Raw genomic sequence first — 18,488 nt, 5'->3', positions numbered from 1 at the left:
TGTGCTGACTAGCTGGTGAGCTGAGAGTTAGCAGCATGTACAGAGCTCTGGCAACAGCTGTGTTCACATGATGGTGAGTTCAGATAGCTCACTGGCATCCAGGGACAGGGGCAGGTACAGCCACAGGGGGTGTGGCTGCAGTGTATGGGCAGTGAGCACTCTTCACAGCTCCACACATCCAGTGAGGATGTGGCTGCACCTCCCTTGCTGCAGTCCTGGCTCCGCCCATGCTGCCAGCTCTTCCACTAACTTACTGTGTGACCTGAGCCAAGTCACTTAGATGGTGAGTACCTACGTATTAGGCACCTAAATCCATCTCCAGACTCTGATCCTGTACTGGCCAGCAATGACCTTTTAACCTCACTGGGAGACTGAGGACTCTGTTTCAAGGAAGAATCTGTGTTAAAAGGATCTTGATGCAGAGCTGGGTGCTTTGGTAACTGCTACATTTAGTTGAATATGCTTTTTTTTTTATCTGAGTTAGTTAAAAATGCCTCAGCTTTGGAATAACAGCAATTTATTATGTCTCTGCCTACAGGAACACTAATTGTGCTCTGGGATGCGGGGAAATGGAGTTGAGAGGAGAATTTTTTTTCTATGGAGTAATTCTTTTATGGAATACAGTTGGGCTATGAGGGGGTGATGCTCTCCTTGGTCAGTGGCAAGAGAGTGAGATGTGGTGGGGCGGGGTGAAGTGGATTGCTTCTGAATACGAGTTTTTTGGGGGGGAAGGTTGTTTCATTGCATCTTCTTATTTTTATATTATATCCAGTTTCTATAATTGGTTGTCTTGTAAACTGCCCTGAACCTTTTTTGGGAAGAGTAGCATGTGAATCTAATAAGTAAAATTAATTTTAAGTATTACAGTTGGTTTGATGCAATTTTGCCTTTATGTATAATAAAATACTTTTGGTATTTTGTGTCTTCTTTTGTAATTGTTTAGGTAAAATACAACCCAGTCAGTTTAAGAGAAAGACTTTTGAATATTTTTCAGCGGTCCCTGTAGTACAACCAAAAAGCATAGGTAAGTACTGTAACCTTGTTTACTAAAAGCCTACAGGATGTGCTTTATACCTTAAACAACATAACAGATGACCAGTACTTTGAAAGTTACTTTGATTAATATACTTGCTTCATGCTTCTAAAAATTGCAGGGTACAAATACTAATGACAGTACACAAAGCTGAAAGTTAAGTATGTGCTTAAATTCTTGGCTGGACCAGATACTTAATACTGTGTTATGTTCATAAATTGTTAAAAAGGAAGAATGTTGCATTCTACCTATCCCAGATATGCAGTTGATCCAATAAATAATATCACCCTAATAAATCCTTGCCTCTCACAATTCCTGGACCTTCAAAGCCACAACATCACTCCGACACTAAACAGTCACTGTTCTCTCCTTTGGACAGACTCCCAAATGCAGGCCTCACATCTGCTATCCTTTGGGATACAGGGCTTCACAGCCAGACTACCTTAAGCCCTGACACCATGTCTCAGCCTTTTTATACACACCACTAGTTGTCTTTGCTATTGGTTCTCTGAGCTTTTCAGTTAACTCTTTCAAGGACAATATAACATGCAGGCAAAGAATACAGGCTTTAGGAAAGGAATTGTTTAACCCTAATCACTTGTACTTTCAAGAAAGCACTGAGTTACAGATCTCATAGATGTATGTGCTGGTACATAGCTGGTAGATACCCTGCTTTTCAGACAGCATCTCTATACTCCTAATAGAGCCTCTGGCCCTCCCTCTTCTTCTATCCAGACTGGGAGTTTCCAGCTTCTTTGCAGAGAGTCCATCATGTCCGGGGATAAAGTGAACATTAAAAGACAGAGTGGGTGGCTCTAAATAGCTCTGTCATGACTGGAATATTGTTATAATCCTAGATAACCTCATGTAGAGTACTATGTGTACTTCTGGTCAAGCAGGTTCAAGAAAGGTGAATCCAAGCTGAAGAAGGTGCAGGAAAGGAATACTAGGATGACTAAGGAGTGGACAGTCCATCTCACTAGAGGAGACTACAAGAGCTTACCTTGTTAAGTCTATCAAAACAAAGGCAGAGGGGGGATAATGATAGTTCTTTATAACCACTTTGGAGAGCAAATACTAGACAGCAAAAAACTATTTAAGCTAAAGAACAGTGTTGGCACTAGGACAAATGAGTTCAAACTGGCCATGTATATGTTTAGGCTGGACAGTAGAAGAATGGTTTCCCAATATCAAATCAGTGAGATTTATGAAAGGGATTCTAAGCTGTGGTAGTTTGCAGGAGGGGACTAGACTTCGTGACTCAGGAGATCCTTTTCAGCCTGTGTTCCTACTGGGTAGCAATAAAATTCCACAGAATTTGAAGTCTGATAAAATATATTATTTTTGTTTTCCTATATACTTTTAGAAACAAATCACTGTTTTTGACATAGCAATTGTAATAAAGAATATTTTCATGCACAGTAATCCAGTTGTTGGCCCAATCACAATCAAGCAGTTCTACATTGGCACTTGGATATCAGATATGATTGTTTATACACCTAAGCTTCAACTAGGGTGCTCAAAGTCTGCTCTTTGGTGAGAGAGGCAGTGAGCTGCTGGGAAGGGACGGCCTCCATCTCTCTCCGCTGGGGAGGAGGCTCTTCTCAGCCAAACTGGCTGACCTGCTCCACCGGGCTTTAAACTAAGCCTGCCAGGAGACGGGGTGGGGACTACTGCCACTGCTGGCCTGCTGAGCAACCCTTGCAAAGCCAGCAGGCCAAGGCACTTAAGGGAGCCCACCCCTGCCCCAGCCCTGGAACAATTTGTTGGCAAGGCAAGGGCCCCCAAGGGGACACTTGCCTGCCTGTACACTATTCCACAAGCTCCTGGCATTCAACAGGAGGAACTTGTCCTCCTGCTTAACACAAATAATTATGATGTCATAGGGGTAACAGAGACCTGATGGGACTCCACCCATAGTCCAGTCATGGGTATAGATGGCTGTACCCTGTACAGGAGAGATTGAGTGGACAAAAGGGGCAGGGGCGTAGCTCTCTCTGTCAAGAGCTACGCACCCCTGCAAGCCAATATTGTCACCCAGGGTGGATGACTGGAGACCCTTTGGGTTAAAATCTGTGGGGAACATGGCACAGGGGACACAATGGTGGGAGTCTGCTACAGTCCTCCCAGCCAAAGTCAAGAGCTTGACCAGGAGTTCGCCAGGGAATTGGCTGAGGCTGCATGCTCCCGGTCCACAGTTGTAATGGGAGACTTCAACTACCCAGAATCTCGTGGGAAGAGCGCTCAGCCAAATCCAAGCGGTCACAGAGCTCATCCATGCACAAGAGGAAGCTTTATCTGGCACAAGAAGTCTGCAGGCCGACAAGAGGTACTGCTCAATCTGGTACTGGCAACCGGGGATGACCTAATCAGTGACCTAGTGATCGAAGGGAAGCTGGGTGACAGTGGCCACGAGCTGATTGCCTTCACCATTCGCCGTAAAGCTGGCAAGTCAGTCAGCAATACAGAAGTCCTCGACTTCAGGAACACTGACTTTGACAAGCTCAGGAGACTTGTCAGTGAGGCCCTTAGGGACCTCGACCCCAAGGGGAGGGGAGTTCAGGATGAGTGGTTGATCCTCGAGGAAGCGATCCTAGATGCACAAGCTAAGTCTATTCCGTCTCAGAGGAAAGACAGCAAAAGGGTACAGCAGCCCCCTTGGCTCAGCAAGGAACTAGCGGACCGCCTGCGTCTAAAAAGAAAGACCTACAAAGGATGGAGAACTGGATCCACCTACAAGGAGGAATATTCTGCACTGGTCCGGACCTGCAGGGGGTGAACCAAGAAAGCCAAGGCTGCGACAGCACTCCAACTGGCTACAAGTATCAAGGATAATAAGTCTTTTTTTAGATATGTGGGGAGTCAGAGAAAAAGCAAGGGCAACATTGGACCCCTGCTAAACCAGATGGGACGACTGCCGCCCAGGACAAAGCCAACCTACTAAATGGGTACTTTGCATCGGTCTTTCACCAGTCCCATGGGATGCCTCTGCCCATTACGGGACAGGGAGGCCCAGGTGAGGGAGATTCCTTGCCCTTCATCAATGCTGACCTTGTGAAGGAATACCTTGAGAGGCTGGACACCTCAAGTCTGCTGGCCCTGACAGTTTACACCCCAGGGTACTCAAGGAGCTGGCTAGCATCATAGCTCAGCCCCTGGCACGGATCTTCGAGATCTCCTGGCACTCTGGCGAAGTGCCCGAAGACTGGAAGAAGGCCAATATGGTGCCTATCTTCAAGAAAGGGAGGAAAGTGGATCCGGCAAACTACAGGCCCATCAGCCTGACTTCTATCCTGGAGAAGGTATTAGAAAAGATTATCAAAGAGGCCATTCTTAATGGACTGGCCGACGGCAACATACTGAGGGATAGCCAGCACAGGTCTGTTGTGGGTAGGTCTTGCTTGACCAATCTTATTTCCTTTTACGATCAGGTGACCTATCACCTGGACAAGGGAGAGGAGATCGAAGGCCTTTTTGAAGTCAAGATATACGACATCAATCTGGTATCCCATGATCACCTCTTGGCAAAACTGGCCAACTGCAGCCTCGGGTCCACCACAATCCACTCGCTAGGGAATTGGCTCCGTGGTCGGACCCAGAGGGTGGTGGTTGACGGAAGTCAATCGTCGTGGTACGCTGTGACCAGTGGGGTCCCCCAAGGCTCTGTCCTTGGACCTACATTGTTCAACATCTTCATTAATGATGTGGACATTGGAGTCAGAAGTGGACTGGCCAAGTTCACCGATGATACCAAACTTTGGGGTAAACCATCCACATCTGAGGACAGAAGGGCGACCCAGGCTGACCTTGACAGGCTCAGGAAATGGGCAGGCGTGAACCCGATTGTGTTTAACACCAAAAAATGCAAGGTTCTCCACCTCGGGAAGAAAAACCTGCAGCATGCTTATAGGTTTGGCAGTGCTATGCTAGCTAGCACTACGGATGAAAGGGACTTGGGGGTCATGATTGACCACAAGATGAACATAAGCCTTCAGTGTGATGCCGCAGCTAGTAAAGTGAGCAAAATGCTGGCTTGCATCCATAGATGCTTCTCGAGCAAATCCCAGGATGTCATTCTCCCCTTGTACGCGGCCTTGGTGAGGCCGCAGCTGGAGTACTGTGTCCAGTTTTGGGCTCCACAATTTCAAAAGGATGTGGAGAAGCTTGAGAGAGTCCAGAGGAGAGCCACACACATGATCAGAGGTCAGGAAAACAGACCTTATGATGAAAGGCTGAGAGCTATGGGACTCTTCAGCCTGGAAAAGCACAGGCTCAGGGGCGATCTGATGGCTACCTATAAGTTTATAAGGGGTGTTCACCAGGATCTGGGGGAATGTCTGTTCACCAGAGCGCCCCAAAGGATGACAAGATCAAACTGTTATAAACTCCTGCAAGACCGTTTCAGGCTGGACATAAGAAAGAACTTCTTTACTGTCCAAGCTCCCAAGGCCTGGAATAGCCTGCCGTTAGAGGTAGTTCAAGCACCTACTTTGAACCCCTTCAAGAGAAATTTGGATGTTTATCTTGCTGGGATCCTGTGACCCCAGCTGACTTCCTGCCCCTGGGGCAGAGGGCTGGACTCAGTGATCTTCTGAGGTCCCTTCCAGCCCTAATGTCTATGAAATCTATGAAAATGTAGAATTGAGGCTCCTAATTTAAGTGTCCATGATTGAAAATCATATTTAAGGTGCAACATTTAGTATTCAGATGAATTAAAACATTTGATTGGATAACCACTTATAAAGACCTTTAGTCGCAGAATCTTACAAGGGCAGCAGGCCAGAATCACTTATTATTGCAAGCCTTAACTCAGTCATGTTGTTCCACAGCTGTGTTTACAAACAGGGCTTTTGCAAATGCATGTGCCTACTTAGTTATCTGAACAGCCCCATATGTGAACAAACAGGTCATTGATGCGAACTGTTACAGGAATTTTGCACACAACATAGTTATGCAGTTAAACATGTGTTCTCTGGGAGAACACCTCTTTGTAGGTTATTTCATGAAAATTTCTATTCTGTGCTTTAGAGCTAAAATGCAGCTTGTCAAGATCTGTGATGATAATGTTGCAAAATTACTGAAATCTCTAGTGGTTTAGTAGCTGTACTAAAAAATTGAACCTGAAGTCTACTCTAAAAGCTGTGAATGAGGTAATCAGTAAAACAAAGGAGTTACCTTCAAGAGATGATGTTAATATACTATAATTTAGAGTTACAAACTGTCATGATCAGGGGTCCTGATTTTCTCTGTTTAAAAATCACAAAATCTCTGATAAACCCACACACTTTCTCCGATTTAACCCCCCCCAATCCATGTTTTTCCTTGATTAAACTGAAACCACTGCACTGCCACCCCCACTGCTGTTGGGCAGGCAAGGAGTGCCTCGCCATGGCAGTGCAGGGCTTTTGGCAGTGGCACCAAGCTTCCCTGCCCTGCTTTGCCCTGTTGCATCAAGTCCTGCCCACTGAGCTACAGAGGCCCCAGGGGCAGGGAGCCCTGGGCCCACAGCCGGCAGACCACATCTGCGCCTACCCTATGCACAAATCTGGGGGGCACGCGCCCCTCATGCCTCCCTCAGGAGTGTGCACACTGGCGGGGAGCCATTCCCCTGCTTGAGCTCCCCTGGATGAGTCATGCATGGCTCCATCCTGCTCCCGGCCCTACAGCTGCACATTCTTGCCCCAACGCCAGCCATGGCCCCTGAGCCCCAAGCCCCATGCACCACCCTGGCTGGGAACCAGCCCCAGCCCCGCCCAACTCCCTCCCTCCCTTCCTGTGGGCAATCCTGCCCACCCCCCTCCCCTTTACCTGCAGGGAGCTGTGGGAGCTGCTCTCATGCTGCCTGGCTGCCATGCACATGTATGCGCGTGCACATGCTTATGGCACCCCCTGCCCGATTGCTCTCCGCCTGCTCCCCCCAGCCCCCTGCAGGCTGGAACTCTGCTAGGTTGTGAGGGGAAACCTGCTGCTTCCCAGATTTTTCTTCTTAAAAAAAAGTGAGAAAAATCTGCATTTTACTGCGTTTTTGTGGCGAGTGGAAAACATGGATCTGATCCCTGGTCATGAGGCAAACAGCTCTCCCAGTTGTACAGTTGGTTCAGTAAAAAGATAAATCACAAAAAAGTCTTGCTTCTTGGGTGTTTACTGGGCCACAGCTACAAGAAGAAGCCAACCGTACATGAAACAAACAGTAATTTTCCATGGTGTTAGAGAACTGCACATTCACAACTTGGATTCAGTTCCATGAGGAAAAAACCCAAAAGCCAGATCTGAAAAGATGTGTTTGTTGCCATGTGGCTCTCAACCAGGATGCCGTGGTACTCTGGGCTGCCGTGAGATCCTTTGAGGGGTACCACAGGAGGTGGGGAGATCAGCGGATAAGGGCAGGCTCAGGCCCTCATTGCCTGGCTGCTCCCCTGCCCTTCTGTAAGGAGATAAGCCATAAGCACTATAGTAAATCAGTTTGCAAATGGGGTGCCACTCAGTTCACTGAAGTTATGGAGGAGTGCCTTAGGTCTATAAAGGTTGAGAACCACTGGTCTACACCAAAGGAACAGGAGAGTATTGGTTTTAAAATCACAAAGACAGTCTCCTTTTCAACCTTTATCTTGATTACCTTAAGCATATGTATTAAAGTTGTTGCATCAGTCACTATTTTCTTGTTCTTTGCTTTTATGCACTTATAAATCTCAAACATATCTACTCAGTAATTGGGTATTTTATTGTTCCTGTAATATTAAGCCTTTCAGTTGGAGCAGTTCAGACCTGTACTAACCTACTAGCAGGGGGTGTGGAAAGCACTCTACCCAAAACCTCCCTAGCATACAAAGGTTATGCAACTGCAGTTACAGCTCTCCTTATGGCACTTCAGGTATCTTATTAATATCTAACCTTGTTGTATAGACCATTCCAGTAGTGGGTATACAGCCACTTATGCTGTTTACTTATGTGTATTATTCTGTACAGTTGTTAAAATGATTAATATTAAATTCACTTAAACCTTGTAAAAATTTCACAGTAGATTGGGGCGCAGGTCATCAGCTGAATAAAATCAGTGCCACCCCACTGAAGTTCCAAGTGGAGGACCCCCCCGCCACTGCTATTAAAAGAAACATTACCCCATTTTGATATTTTGATTCTTATTTTCATCTCACCCAGTAAATTATGTCTGTGACCTATCTTATCTATTCTATTTAGAATGCAAGTTTCTAGGGCAGGGATTATGAATTCCTCTGCTTTTGCACAATTCATGGAACCTAAGAGTACTCTGTGCTGAAGTATTATAAATTAATAATGAATATGTTCTTGCAGTTGCCAAGAAACAGCCTTTTTAATTTGAATATAAAATACTCATGATGACTATCTTTGGCTCAAAAAGTAATAATCTCACTAATCTTCTAAGCCCTCTTCCCCATCCTCCCCAGGTCACTTCTTGAATTTTAATCTTTGTATATTTTTCTTAAATTGTCTTTATACAGAAGGAGATATATACATACATAACAGTGCTGGGATTCAAATTGGAAGAAACAACCACATGAAGATTGAAGATCAGAATCTATACGTAAAGAGTTGTTCTGTTGGTGCACAAAACTCACGCGCAGATTATGAACGAACGGGTATATTTGGTAAGAGAAATATTCCCCTTTATGGTTATTTTCACTAACAGTCTCTTTTTGAGAAATATCAGTAAGGGAATATAATGAAAACAGGATAGCTTGCTCCTTGTTGCATTCAGAAGGTAACTATTTTGGAAAGCTTTATTATAAAGCACTACAGAATAAGCAAAGCAAAATTACTACCATGAGTTGGGGTTTGTGTTAGCACTGCTTTACTGGATAAACATTTGCACCATTCGCCTTCCCTGCCCATTTCATCCCCTCTCTTATATTCATCCCTAGCTGCCCTTATGAAACCTCAAGTTTATCCTAATCTTGAGCACCTATCCATCAATATGGCATACTGTGTGGTGGGCAACCAACCCCTAGCATAAATCTGGATATATCCATTGAGACTTAGAGATAAAAAGGAGAGCAGAGGAGGAGAGCAGGCAAGGATGGAAAGCTCTGACTGCTAATTCAGACATGGGAGTAGGAAGGAAACTGGAAGGTTTTAAAATATTTTAGTATTTGCATTGGTCAAAACCATGTTAATCTCTTAGGCTGTGTCCAGATGAGCAGGACCTGGCCATTTTCCTGCTGGGGAAAAAAAAAATGTAGCGTGGTGCACATGACAGGAGCATGACACAGGCTTGATCCTCCAGGATCCTTCCTTCAGTTGTGCCCTGGCTCCTCCACCATGCCCAGAGCTGGTCAAGGGCAGTGTGCCTGAAGCGGAACAGTTTGTCCCTCAACAAAAGTGGACGTACAGGGATGTGCATTGTGACAAAAAGTAGCAGCACAAGTTTGCGCTGCTACTATTTTTGCCCTTGCAAGCACACACCCCTGCACATCTGGATGTGGCCTTACTATGTATTTTAAAGCTTTCTATAGCAAGGAATATTAACAATAGTGTCTTTCAACCAAAAAAGATTGTTGCATATTTCAAATGTTAGTTAAGCCTCATAGCACCACTGTGAAGTAGATTCTCCCAATTTTACAGGTGGTCAAAAAGAGTCATAAGGGAATTAAGATGTGAACCAGGGAAAAATAAAGTTTCAGAAGCTGATCCAGGGATATAGATCCAGTTGTTGTGACAGCCAGTCCTCCTTTTTATCCACTGAACCATACTGCCTCCAGGAAAACCTATACCTGTAATCCTGTCTTCCATCTTTACCAGCAAACAATTTGGGGAGACAAATTTAAACTGGGAAGTTTAAACAATGAAGTTGTCTTATACTCTTCTTTCTTTTGCAGACAGCACCACTATCCTCTCTGAGGAGCACTTGAATCTAGTGAGAGAGAACTTGGCTAAACAGTGGAAAGACTGCGCTCGTAGACTGGGTTTCACTAATCCAGATATTGAAGTAATTGACCATGACTATGAACGAGATGGACTAAAAGAAAAAGTTTACCAAATGCTGCAAAACTGGCTCATGAGGGAAGGTTCCCAAGGGACTACAGTTGGAAAGCTTGCCAGAGCCCTCTATGGATGCCGGAGATTAGATCTCCTTAATGCTTTGATAAAAATGAACCAGAGATAGGCTGACTGGAAACTTTGAGGAAACTGATATGGTATTTTACCTGAAGAACCTTTCAGTGATAGCACAAAACTGTTCTGAAATACCACCATCATACAAGACATTTCTGGACCAAAGATTCTCCTGCCAAGCAGTATTAAGTGAAAATATCCTATAGCTCAAAACATTTAAAACTGCCCTCATGGGGGGTGGGGGGTGTTACTGTATTTGTTTTATGAATTAATTTTCCTGAGGTTTAAAAAAAGAAAATCAAAATACATAACCCTACAGGAAAAACTAAGTGATAAAATAATATGGGGAGTGTCAGTTTGGGGAGTATTTGTACATCAGTCTTTCACAGAGCTTTTGGACTGCTATCTTAAAACATATTTCTAGCTATATTCAGAGTGCCTTGGTGATGCCTAAAAGGAGCATATCATATACGCAAAGCTAACACAATCAGTGCAAGTGTGTTAAATTGGTTCACTTTTTGAAAGTCCTGGATGGAAAGCAAAACAAACTCTGTTGTTCCTAAGCAGAGATGATAATCACAAAAAGTCATCATGGCACACATTGCTTTATATCGATTATATTGGTTTTTATAAATGCACTTTTTATTACTTTTATTGAATACAAAAGTTTAAAGCTATGCAAGATATTGGTAGGAATGAAAATAGATTGGACACAGTAGTATGTACATTAGCATTAAAGAGCCTTTTCTCACAGATTTATGACAACTGCATTGAACAAATTCTATTTTCTGTTCTGTGATAGGAATAAATTGAAGAGAAGGTACGAAGTCTACTTTATGAAATATAATCTGTACCCATGCCTAAATGAGAATTTGGACTGTGCAATGTTCTGAGTATCAATCAGGGCATTTACAGAACCAACAAGGAAGAATTATTGTCCCATACATTTGTGCATACTTGCCACAAATATTTAAACCTAAATTGGACCTTCTTTGACGAATAGTAGTTCTAATTTCACCTAAAACCAAAAAACAGAACGTCTAGCAAACTTTTTGAGACAGCTGTTTCTTCCTTTGCATACAGGATTGTAATAATGCGTTACCCTCTCACTAGCCATGTCTACATTAGCGGTGCCACTGCTACTTGTTCCTGGGGAACACCCCCCATGCCACATGCACTGTGGCGTGCAGCAGGTTACCTCGGGTGGGCTAGAGGAGGCTGGGGCCAGCAACTGTGCTGGCTTCAGCAACTTTACCTGGGGTCCTCTGGGAGCTGCAGCCATCGTGCTCCTGCAGCAGGGAGCCTGGCAGCAGCTGGAACATAGCTTTGCCTGGGCAGGCTCTGATTTTGGGCTGTGCACTGCAGTGAACCGCCCTCCTTTTTTTCAGTGTGGGGTTTTTTTGATCCCAGGATCTAGGTTCCCAAGGGACTACAGTTGGAAAGCTTGCCAGAGCCCTCTATGGATGCCGGAGATTAGATCTCCTTAATGCTTTGATAAAAATGAACCAGAGATAGGCTGACTGGAAACTTTGAGGAAACTGATATGGTATTTTACCTGAAGAACCTTTCAGTGATAGCACAAAACTGTTCTGAAATACCACCATCATACAAGACATTTCTGGACCAAAGATTCTCCTGCCAAGCAGTATTAAGTGAAAATATCCTATAGCTCAAAACATTTAAAACTGCCCTCATGGGGGGTGGGGGGTGTTACTGTATTTGTTTTATGAATTAATTTTCCTGAGGTTTAAAAAAAGAAAATCAAAATACATAACCCTACAGGAAAAACTAAGTGATAAAATAATATGGGGAGTGTCAGTTTGGGGAGTATTTGTACATCAGTCTTTCACAGAGCTTTTGGACTGCTATCTTAAAACATATTTCTAGCTATATTCAGAGTGCCTTGGTGATGCCTAAAAGGAGCATATCATATACGCAAAGCTAACACAATCAGTGCAAGTGTGTTAAATTGGTTCACTTTTTGAAAGTCCTGGATGGAAAGCAAAACAAACTCTGTTGTTCCTAAGCAGAGATGATAATCACAAAAAGTCATCATGGCACACATTGCTTTATATCGATTATATTGGTTTTTATAAATGCACTTTTTATTACTTTTATTGAATACAAAAGTTTAAAGCTATGCAAGATATTGGTAGGAATGAAAATAGATTGGACACAGTAGTATGTACATTAGCATTAAAGAGCCTTTTCTCACAGATTTATGACAACTGCATTGAACAAATTCTATTTTCTGTTCTGTGATAGGAATAAATTGAAGAGAAGGTACGAAGTCTACTTTATGAAATATAATCTGTACCCATGCCTAAATGAGAATTTGGACTGTGCAATGTTCTGAGTATCAATCAGGGCATTTACAGAACCAACAAGGAAGAATTATTGTCCCATACATTTGTGCATACTTGCCACAAATATTTAAACCTAAATTGGACCTTCTTTGACGAATAGTAGTTCTAATTTCACCTAAAACCAAAAAACAGAACGTCTAGCAAACTTTTTGAGACAGCTGTTTCTTCCTTTGCATACAGGATTGTAATAATGCGTTACCCTCTCACTAGCCATGTCTACATTAGCGGTGCCACTGCTACTTGTTCCTGGGGAACACCCCCCATGCCACATGCACTGTGGCGTGCAGCAGGTTACCTCGGGTGGGCTAGAGGAGGCTGGGGCCAGCAACTGTGCTGGCTTCAGCAACTTTACCTGGGGTCCTCTGGGAGCTGCAGCCATCGTGCTCCTGCAGCAGGGAGCCTGGCAGCAGCTGGAACATAGCTTTGCCTGGGCAGGCTCTGATTTTGGGCTGTGCACTGCAGTGAACCGCCCTCCTTTTTTTCAGTGTGGGGTTTTTTTGATCCCAGGATCTCCCAGGGTCAAAAAAAAAAAACCAACAAACTAAACCCACAAACAAAAAACCCCCAACGCTGCAAAGCAGCAGCATGGGGGAATGCCTGCGTGTGTGGTGTGTGCCACATAAAGCACGTCCATGTTCATCTGGATGCAGCCGCTGATGGCAGAAAGCTACTCGGAGTTCTCATAAAAGCCTAGTTCTAACAGGCTTTAAGCTAACTGCTTCTGAAATAAGAACTAGACATTTTAGCAATAGCAAGACAAAAAATGTGATTATAGCAAGTATTATCAAACCGTGCTAACTTTAAAGTACTTATCACAAACAACAATAGCAGTAAAAGTGCCAGGACATTGGCTTTCATATACACTACAACCAGAACCCCCAGAAAGACGTTACTCCGATTGCTAACAATTTTTCAAAACATGCTACCAAGTCTTCATTGCTATCACTCCCTGCGTTAGGTAGGCTAAAGCTAGCATGGTTACCTTGGCCTATGCTAAAATCATACCTTAATTTTGTAGCATAGACATACTGTATGCTTTACAATCCTTAGACTAGAGCAGAGCTTTCCAAACTGTGTGCCGCGACACATTAGTGTGTCGGTGGCAGTGTGTAGGTGTGTCACGTGAAATGCAGAAAATTTTGCGGAAGGGCACCGCAGAGCTCCCTTACTCGCGTCTGCTTCCCTTGGCCCCTCCCCCGGAACTGAATTACTGTGTCGCGAAATGATGCACGTCTAAAAAGTGTGTCACCAACATGAAAAGTTTGGAAAGCTCTGGACTAGAGTGTATTATGCCAACTTGTAATTTGGAACTAGAAATGTACTGACTTTTCTGTTCTTGAATGCACTAGAAACACAGGGCGTTGTTCTGTGATGAATTGGGGAAAAGCACATGGGAGGGAGAATGTTCTCAAGACCTTGTAGTGTTGCACCCTGCTGAAGTCTGCAATTCAGCTCCCCTTTAGTCAAGCACAACAAAAATGGGTCTCCAGTCACTTAACCTTCACTTCTCCCAGGATCCACATGAATCTTCTTTGACTCTGCTCCTATGGTTCAACCTTACCCTCCTGAGGTTTCCTCCAGCTCCAGCTGAAGGATTCTTATTATGGGACACCAGCATAACAGGCTAGCACAAGAATATCTGTATATATTATTTTAAATTTAGGGCCAACTACTGGCTTCAGATAAACTATTCAGGACACTGACTAATGTAGAGGATAGGAACAATTCAAGAAAACCAGTGCCTACTGGAGGAGTTCATATAGGGGAGGGAAAGAAAAATGATAGCACCTTTCTATGTTCTGTCCACAAGTCAGATTCCTTCCACTTGCAAACAAACATCAGGGTAGTAGTTTGTGCCTAAAAAGATGAGTTATATCTTAGACATACAGAATAACAATGAAATATTTCTGGCTTATATTTAAATGTCACTCTTCAGAGGTATACCATCATATTGAGATTAGCATGAGACCATTCAAATCTTTCAGAGCTATGATTTCAAGCTCTCTGTAGATCCAAGCAGACAGTACAGGTGCCAGTTACATTTGTTTTCAAGGTTTCTCTTCATCACCAGGCTAATTAGTGACCCAGTTCAGACTTGTGAAGCACAAGAGTCAATAAAAAAAACTTGATATTTTCCCATTGAAAGTTAAAGGTGTTTTTGTTTTTTGGGTTTGTTTGGGGGGGGGGGGGGGGGGGAGAAAAGGGGGGGGGGGGGGGGGCGGGGAAGAATCGTTCTACAAGGTTTAGCTTCTTGTATTGAATCTACCAGGAGGCAGCATCTTTAAAAAATGGCCTTTAAAGTTTTATTCTGCCTTGAAAAACATGACAGGTCCTGTCTGCAAACAGACATGGGTCTGGTATACATAAAAGGAGGTTAAAAAGCAATTTAAATGAGCTAAAATCTCAAATTGATAAATCATTATAGGTGGGATTGTGAGCACTGTTATGATTATGTAACATTTCTTGTTCCAAAGCCATTTTCACTTTTTGTCATACTTCAACCATTTGGGCTGAACTTTTCCAACCCTAGGTGTCCCAATTCAGCTGTTTTTGAAAAAAATGACTAGAGAAAAAATGTTGTTGGGTTAGTGTTAAATCTGATAATGATTTCTTATGAAAACTTCTTAGCACCTCAAAGTTATGGCACAGTGACTTGAATTTGGTAGATGACACATAAGCAGTAGGTTTTAGCAGCTAAATTTCCCCACCATTTCATCCACACTAAGCTTGCTGCAGCCTAGGAGCTCAGAACCAATTCACCCAGGGGCGGAACCACATGAATGCGTCTATACTGCTCTAGCCCAGGACAGCAGACTAGAACAGACTGCATCTGTTTTGAGTCAAGTATGCACAGCACTAATTCACATATTTCTGCATAGTGCTGCTTTATACTGCAGACATACTCATATTGCATCCTCCTCTACTGCTAGTTCATACAGAGGATGACAAACTACTAGTGCTATCAGATATTGTGTTACCTGAATGGGCTAAAGATTGGTGCAGGGGTCTGCGAATCAAAGCTGTTCCAATTATTTGGGTGTTAATATGATGCCACATAACAGAATTTGGGGGGGCTAGTTTGCTTTAAAAAAACATTTTGGAAACCACGCAAAGTATGTTAATGTCACAACCCAAAAGGTGTGATTTTTATTTGTGTGTGCTTCGGCACTGCTAAATTGTCCCCACTAAATTGCAAGCTTCCTTGCACGGTGGAATTTTCTGCTGCAAAAGAGAACCCCGGTGCAAGGGAGAATTTCCCGCCGATTTGAAGCTTTCTTTGCAGGGTGCATTTCTTTGCTGCAGCACAGAAACGCTCGTTGCAAAGAGTTCCCGCCATTTGTATGTAGATTTGGGTCCCATTATTGGCCAGTTCTAAATTATTCACACGTGGCGGCTAGTGATTGGCTTGCTGGCCGTATAAGAGGCTTGAGTGGTTTCCGCCCAAGTTGGAGGACTCCACGAACAAGGGAGGAGGAGACTTCATGCTGTGTGAAGATCTCTAAGCGCTGCGGATCCTCACGGACCCAGTGCATTTGAAGCAGGCTACGGAGATCTGATCAATCTCTAGCCTCTCCCCGTCGCCAATAGAATTCCTAGACGTACCCCACCCGCGCGCAAAAGAACTGGACCCACGGAGCCTAGCAAACTTCGTGTGAGTTGGCTCAGAGCTCTTCCGGACGAGTACTTTCTTCGGCTGATGCGACGGGCTCGCGTGTTCAGAGCCTTCAGCCGGATTGGGCTAGAGTTCACGAGTCTAGAACTCTTGTCCGCCTCTTTCCTTTTTCTTCTCTGTAACTGCAACTGAAGCAAGCTTTCCAGCCTACACCACTGCCATCTCGGTGTAAGTAAACAATCTTTTAAACTACCGATACGCGTCCGTGCCTAATTCCAGAGCGAAAGCCACCCCTCTCCGCCCCCGCGTGCCCGGGCTGCTGGCCACAGCCCGCGTGCAGCGCGAAAAAGGGCCTGGGGCGCACCCGGCCCGCACAGTTAAGAGAACATTATTAAGGTTACAAAGTCAAGCACTCAAGAAATGGCAGAATGTGGATGACCTTAATTTGGTCTCTTTGGGAATGTGCATTCTGATACAGACTTTTAAGTATACGATGGCAGTATTATTTTTCCCCAGGACCCCTACCTAATTAGGTGCACTGGTGCATGGTGCTCACTTAATGAGCAGCTGTTTAGTATTTTGTTTTCTCCTTATTGTTCAGTGTGTGGCCCTGGGCCTTGTTCAATGGAAATCAGTGATTCTGAAAAGGATTTAGGGGTCATAAGAAGTCAGACCTCTCAGTAAGTACAGGAGGTCAGACCAGATGAGCTAATGCTCTGTTCTGGCACAAAAACTGAAAAACCTCGCTGTGGCATGAGATGTGGCCTCTGCTGTTTTATTGGGCAGGCTCCTGGATTTCTAGAATCAACAGCATGTGAAAGGAAAATACTGGGGACAAGGCTCAAGCATTCAAAAGGGCTCATTCTGCGTAAGCCATCACAGTTGACCAATGGGAGGCTGGAGGGAAGGGGTGGCTGTGGTTTCAGCTTCACAAGGGCCTTTGGCAGGGGACAACCCCAGCAATCTCATGGCCTTGCTGCAGCAGATCTTCTCATGGTTTTTCCTCAGATGTTTTGAGTATGAGAACATAGCTCTCACTTGAACATAAGGAAGAAGCCTCTTGGGGGGGTGGGATTCTCCTTTTAGTAGGAAGCAGGTGTCACTTTAAAAGTTAAGAGCTTTGCTAAGGTTTTGGAACCCATCCAGCTTAAAATACTAGCCTAGCTTTAGCCAGGGAAACAGTTCCTTTCCAACTGAGGATTCTGCACTTGGAATCACTAAAACTTCCTCTACACATTATAGGTATTGTGCAATTAACTGGTTAACTGCACAATTACCTGGAGATCAGCTACATGTACAAAGTAGTTATCACAATAAAAAACTCCAACCAGCTATAAAGTTAGACCTCAAAAATGTGCACTGACTTTCTAGCTAATTGCTATCAAACTTTAATTTGTACATGTAGCAGGGTCTCTCCCCTGTGGCTGGGAGCCCCATCAGTTTCCCACATCCCCATCCCCGCTCCTGGGGGTGCGTGGTGTTCCCAGCCACAGGAGGTTGCTTCATTCCAGTGCAGGGGGAACCTGGGATCGGGCTCTCCTGTACTGGCAATAAGGCACAATGTGATCTTACTCGTGATCCCACAACCCTGCCATGCACTTGTGGCATGGCAGAAGGTGCTATTGTGTGAATTGTGCATTAGATCCCATCGTGCCTTTACCTGAATGCATAGAGGGGGTGTCAGAGTCTTCTTAGAGTTGTCCTCTTCCATTTCCTTTTTTCCTCATCCCCTCCTTCCTCTCTCTCATTTTCCCTTCTTTCTGCATGATTGATACTCAAATGTCCTTTTGGCAGGCCTCAGAGTGGTGGATCTAGATGAGTGACCCCTTCCAGTGACAAGTGTAATCTGTTTGGCCCCCGTGTAACAATGCTCAGACTCTTGCCCTTCCAAAGCTCAACATTAAGTGGTTGGGCATGAGGGAGGAAACATAGCAGCTACATTTCTCCACTTTTTTTTTTAAACAAAAGAACAAAGTCATAAGTCCTTTTTCTGATTTTTTTTTTAAAACACCTTTTCTCCACAGCCTATGAATACTCTACGATTCTCTTGAATGCACCGGTTCTTCCAAAATCCTTGCTGAATAGGTTCTGGACACATTTCTTGCTTTGTAGCTCATTGTGAGAGGGGAGGCAAAAGCCCCCACAACACGTCCCAAACCCCTGCCGAATGCACTCTGATACTCACCGCAGGGGCGAAGATGAGCGGCAGCTGGGGAGAGATGCCAACACAAGCTCGGCAGTTCCTGCGAGCCTGAGCCTGCGAATTGGCAAGTCCCGGGGGCATGGCTCCGGAGAGGCGCGGGCTGCTCAGAAAAGCAGCCAAAGATACAGCTGTGGCCCTGGGGAAGAGGAGAGCAGAACGCCAGTCAGGAGATGTTGGCTGCAGAAC

General features: G+C 44.5%; 1 protein-coding gene across 8 annotated transcripts in view; it reads left to right on the top strand.

Moving 5' to 3' along the window:
* RIPK1 (receptor interacting serine/threonine kinase 1) overlaps window positions 1-14,641 on the top strand; it is a 59,758-nt gene extending 45,117 nt beyond the window's left edge. For 6 of the 8 annotated variants that reach the window (XM_025202396.1, XM_014519269.2, XM_014519270.2 and 3 more), the window contains 3 exons: window positions 944-1,024; window positions 8,512-8,658; window positions 9,886-11,517. In XM_025202396.1, the coding sequence (XP_025058181.1) occupies window positions 944-1,024; window positions 8,512-8,658; window positions 9,886-10,172 (515 nt within the window). In that variant the 3' untranslated portion in view covers window positions 10,173-11,517. Of the gene's footprint in view, window positions 1-943; window positions 1,025-8,511; window positions 8,659-9,885; window positions 11,518-11,537 lie in introns of those variants that run through there. The other 2 variants (XM_025202393.1, XM_025202397.1) reach the window with 2 other exon arrangements.
* Window positions 14,642-18,488: the final 3,847 nt, after the last annotated feature.

Source organism: Alligator sinensis, unplaced genomic scaffold (genome assembly GCF_000455745.1).
Source record: "Alligator sinensis unplaced genomic scaffold, ASM45574v1 scaffold579_1, whole genome shotgun sequence".
Classification (NCBI taxonomy): Eukaryota; Metazoa; Chordata; order Crocodylia; family Alligatoridae; genus Alligator; species Alligator sinensis.
Note: the sequence above shows the minus strand (reverse complement) of the source record. Positions and strands in the feature narration are given on the sequence as shown.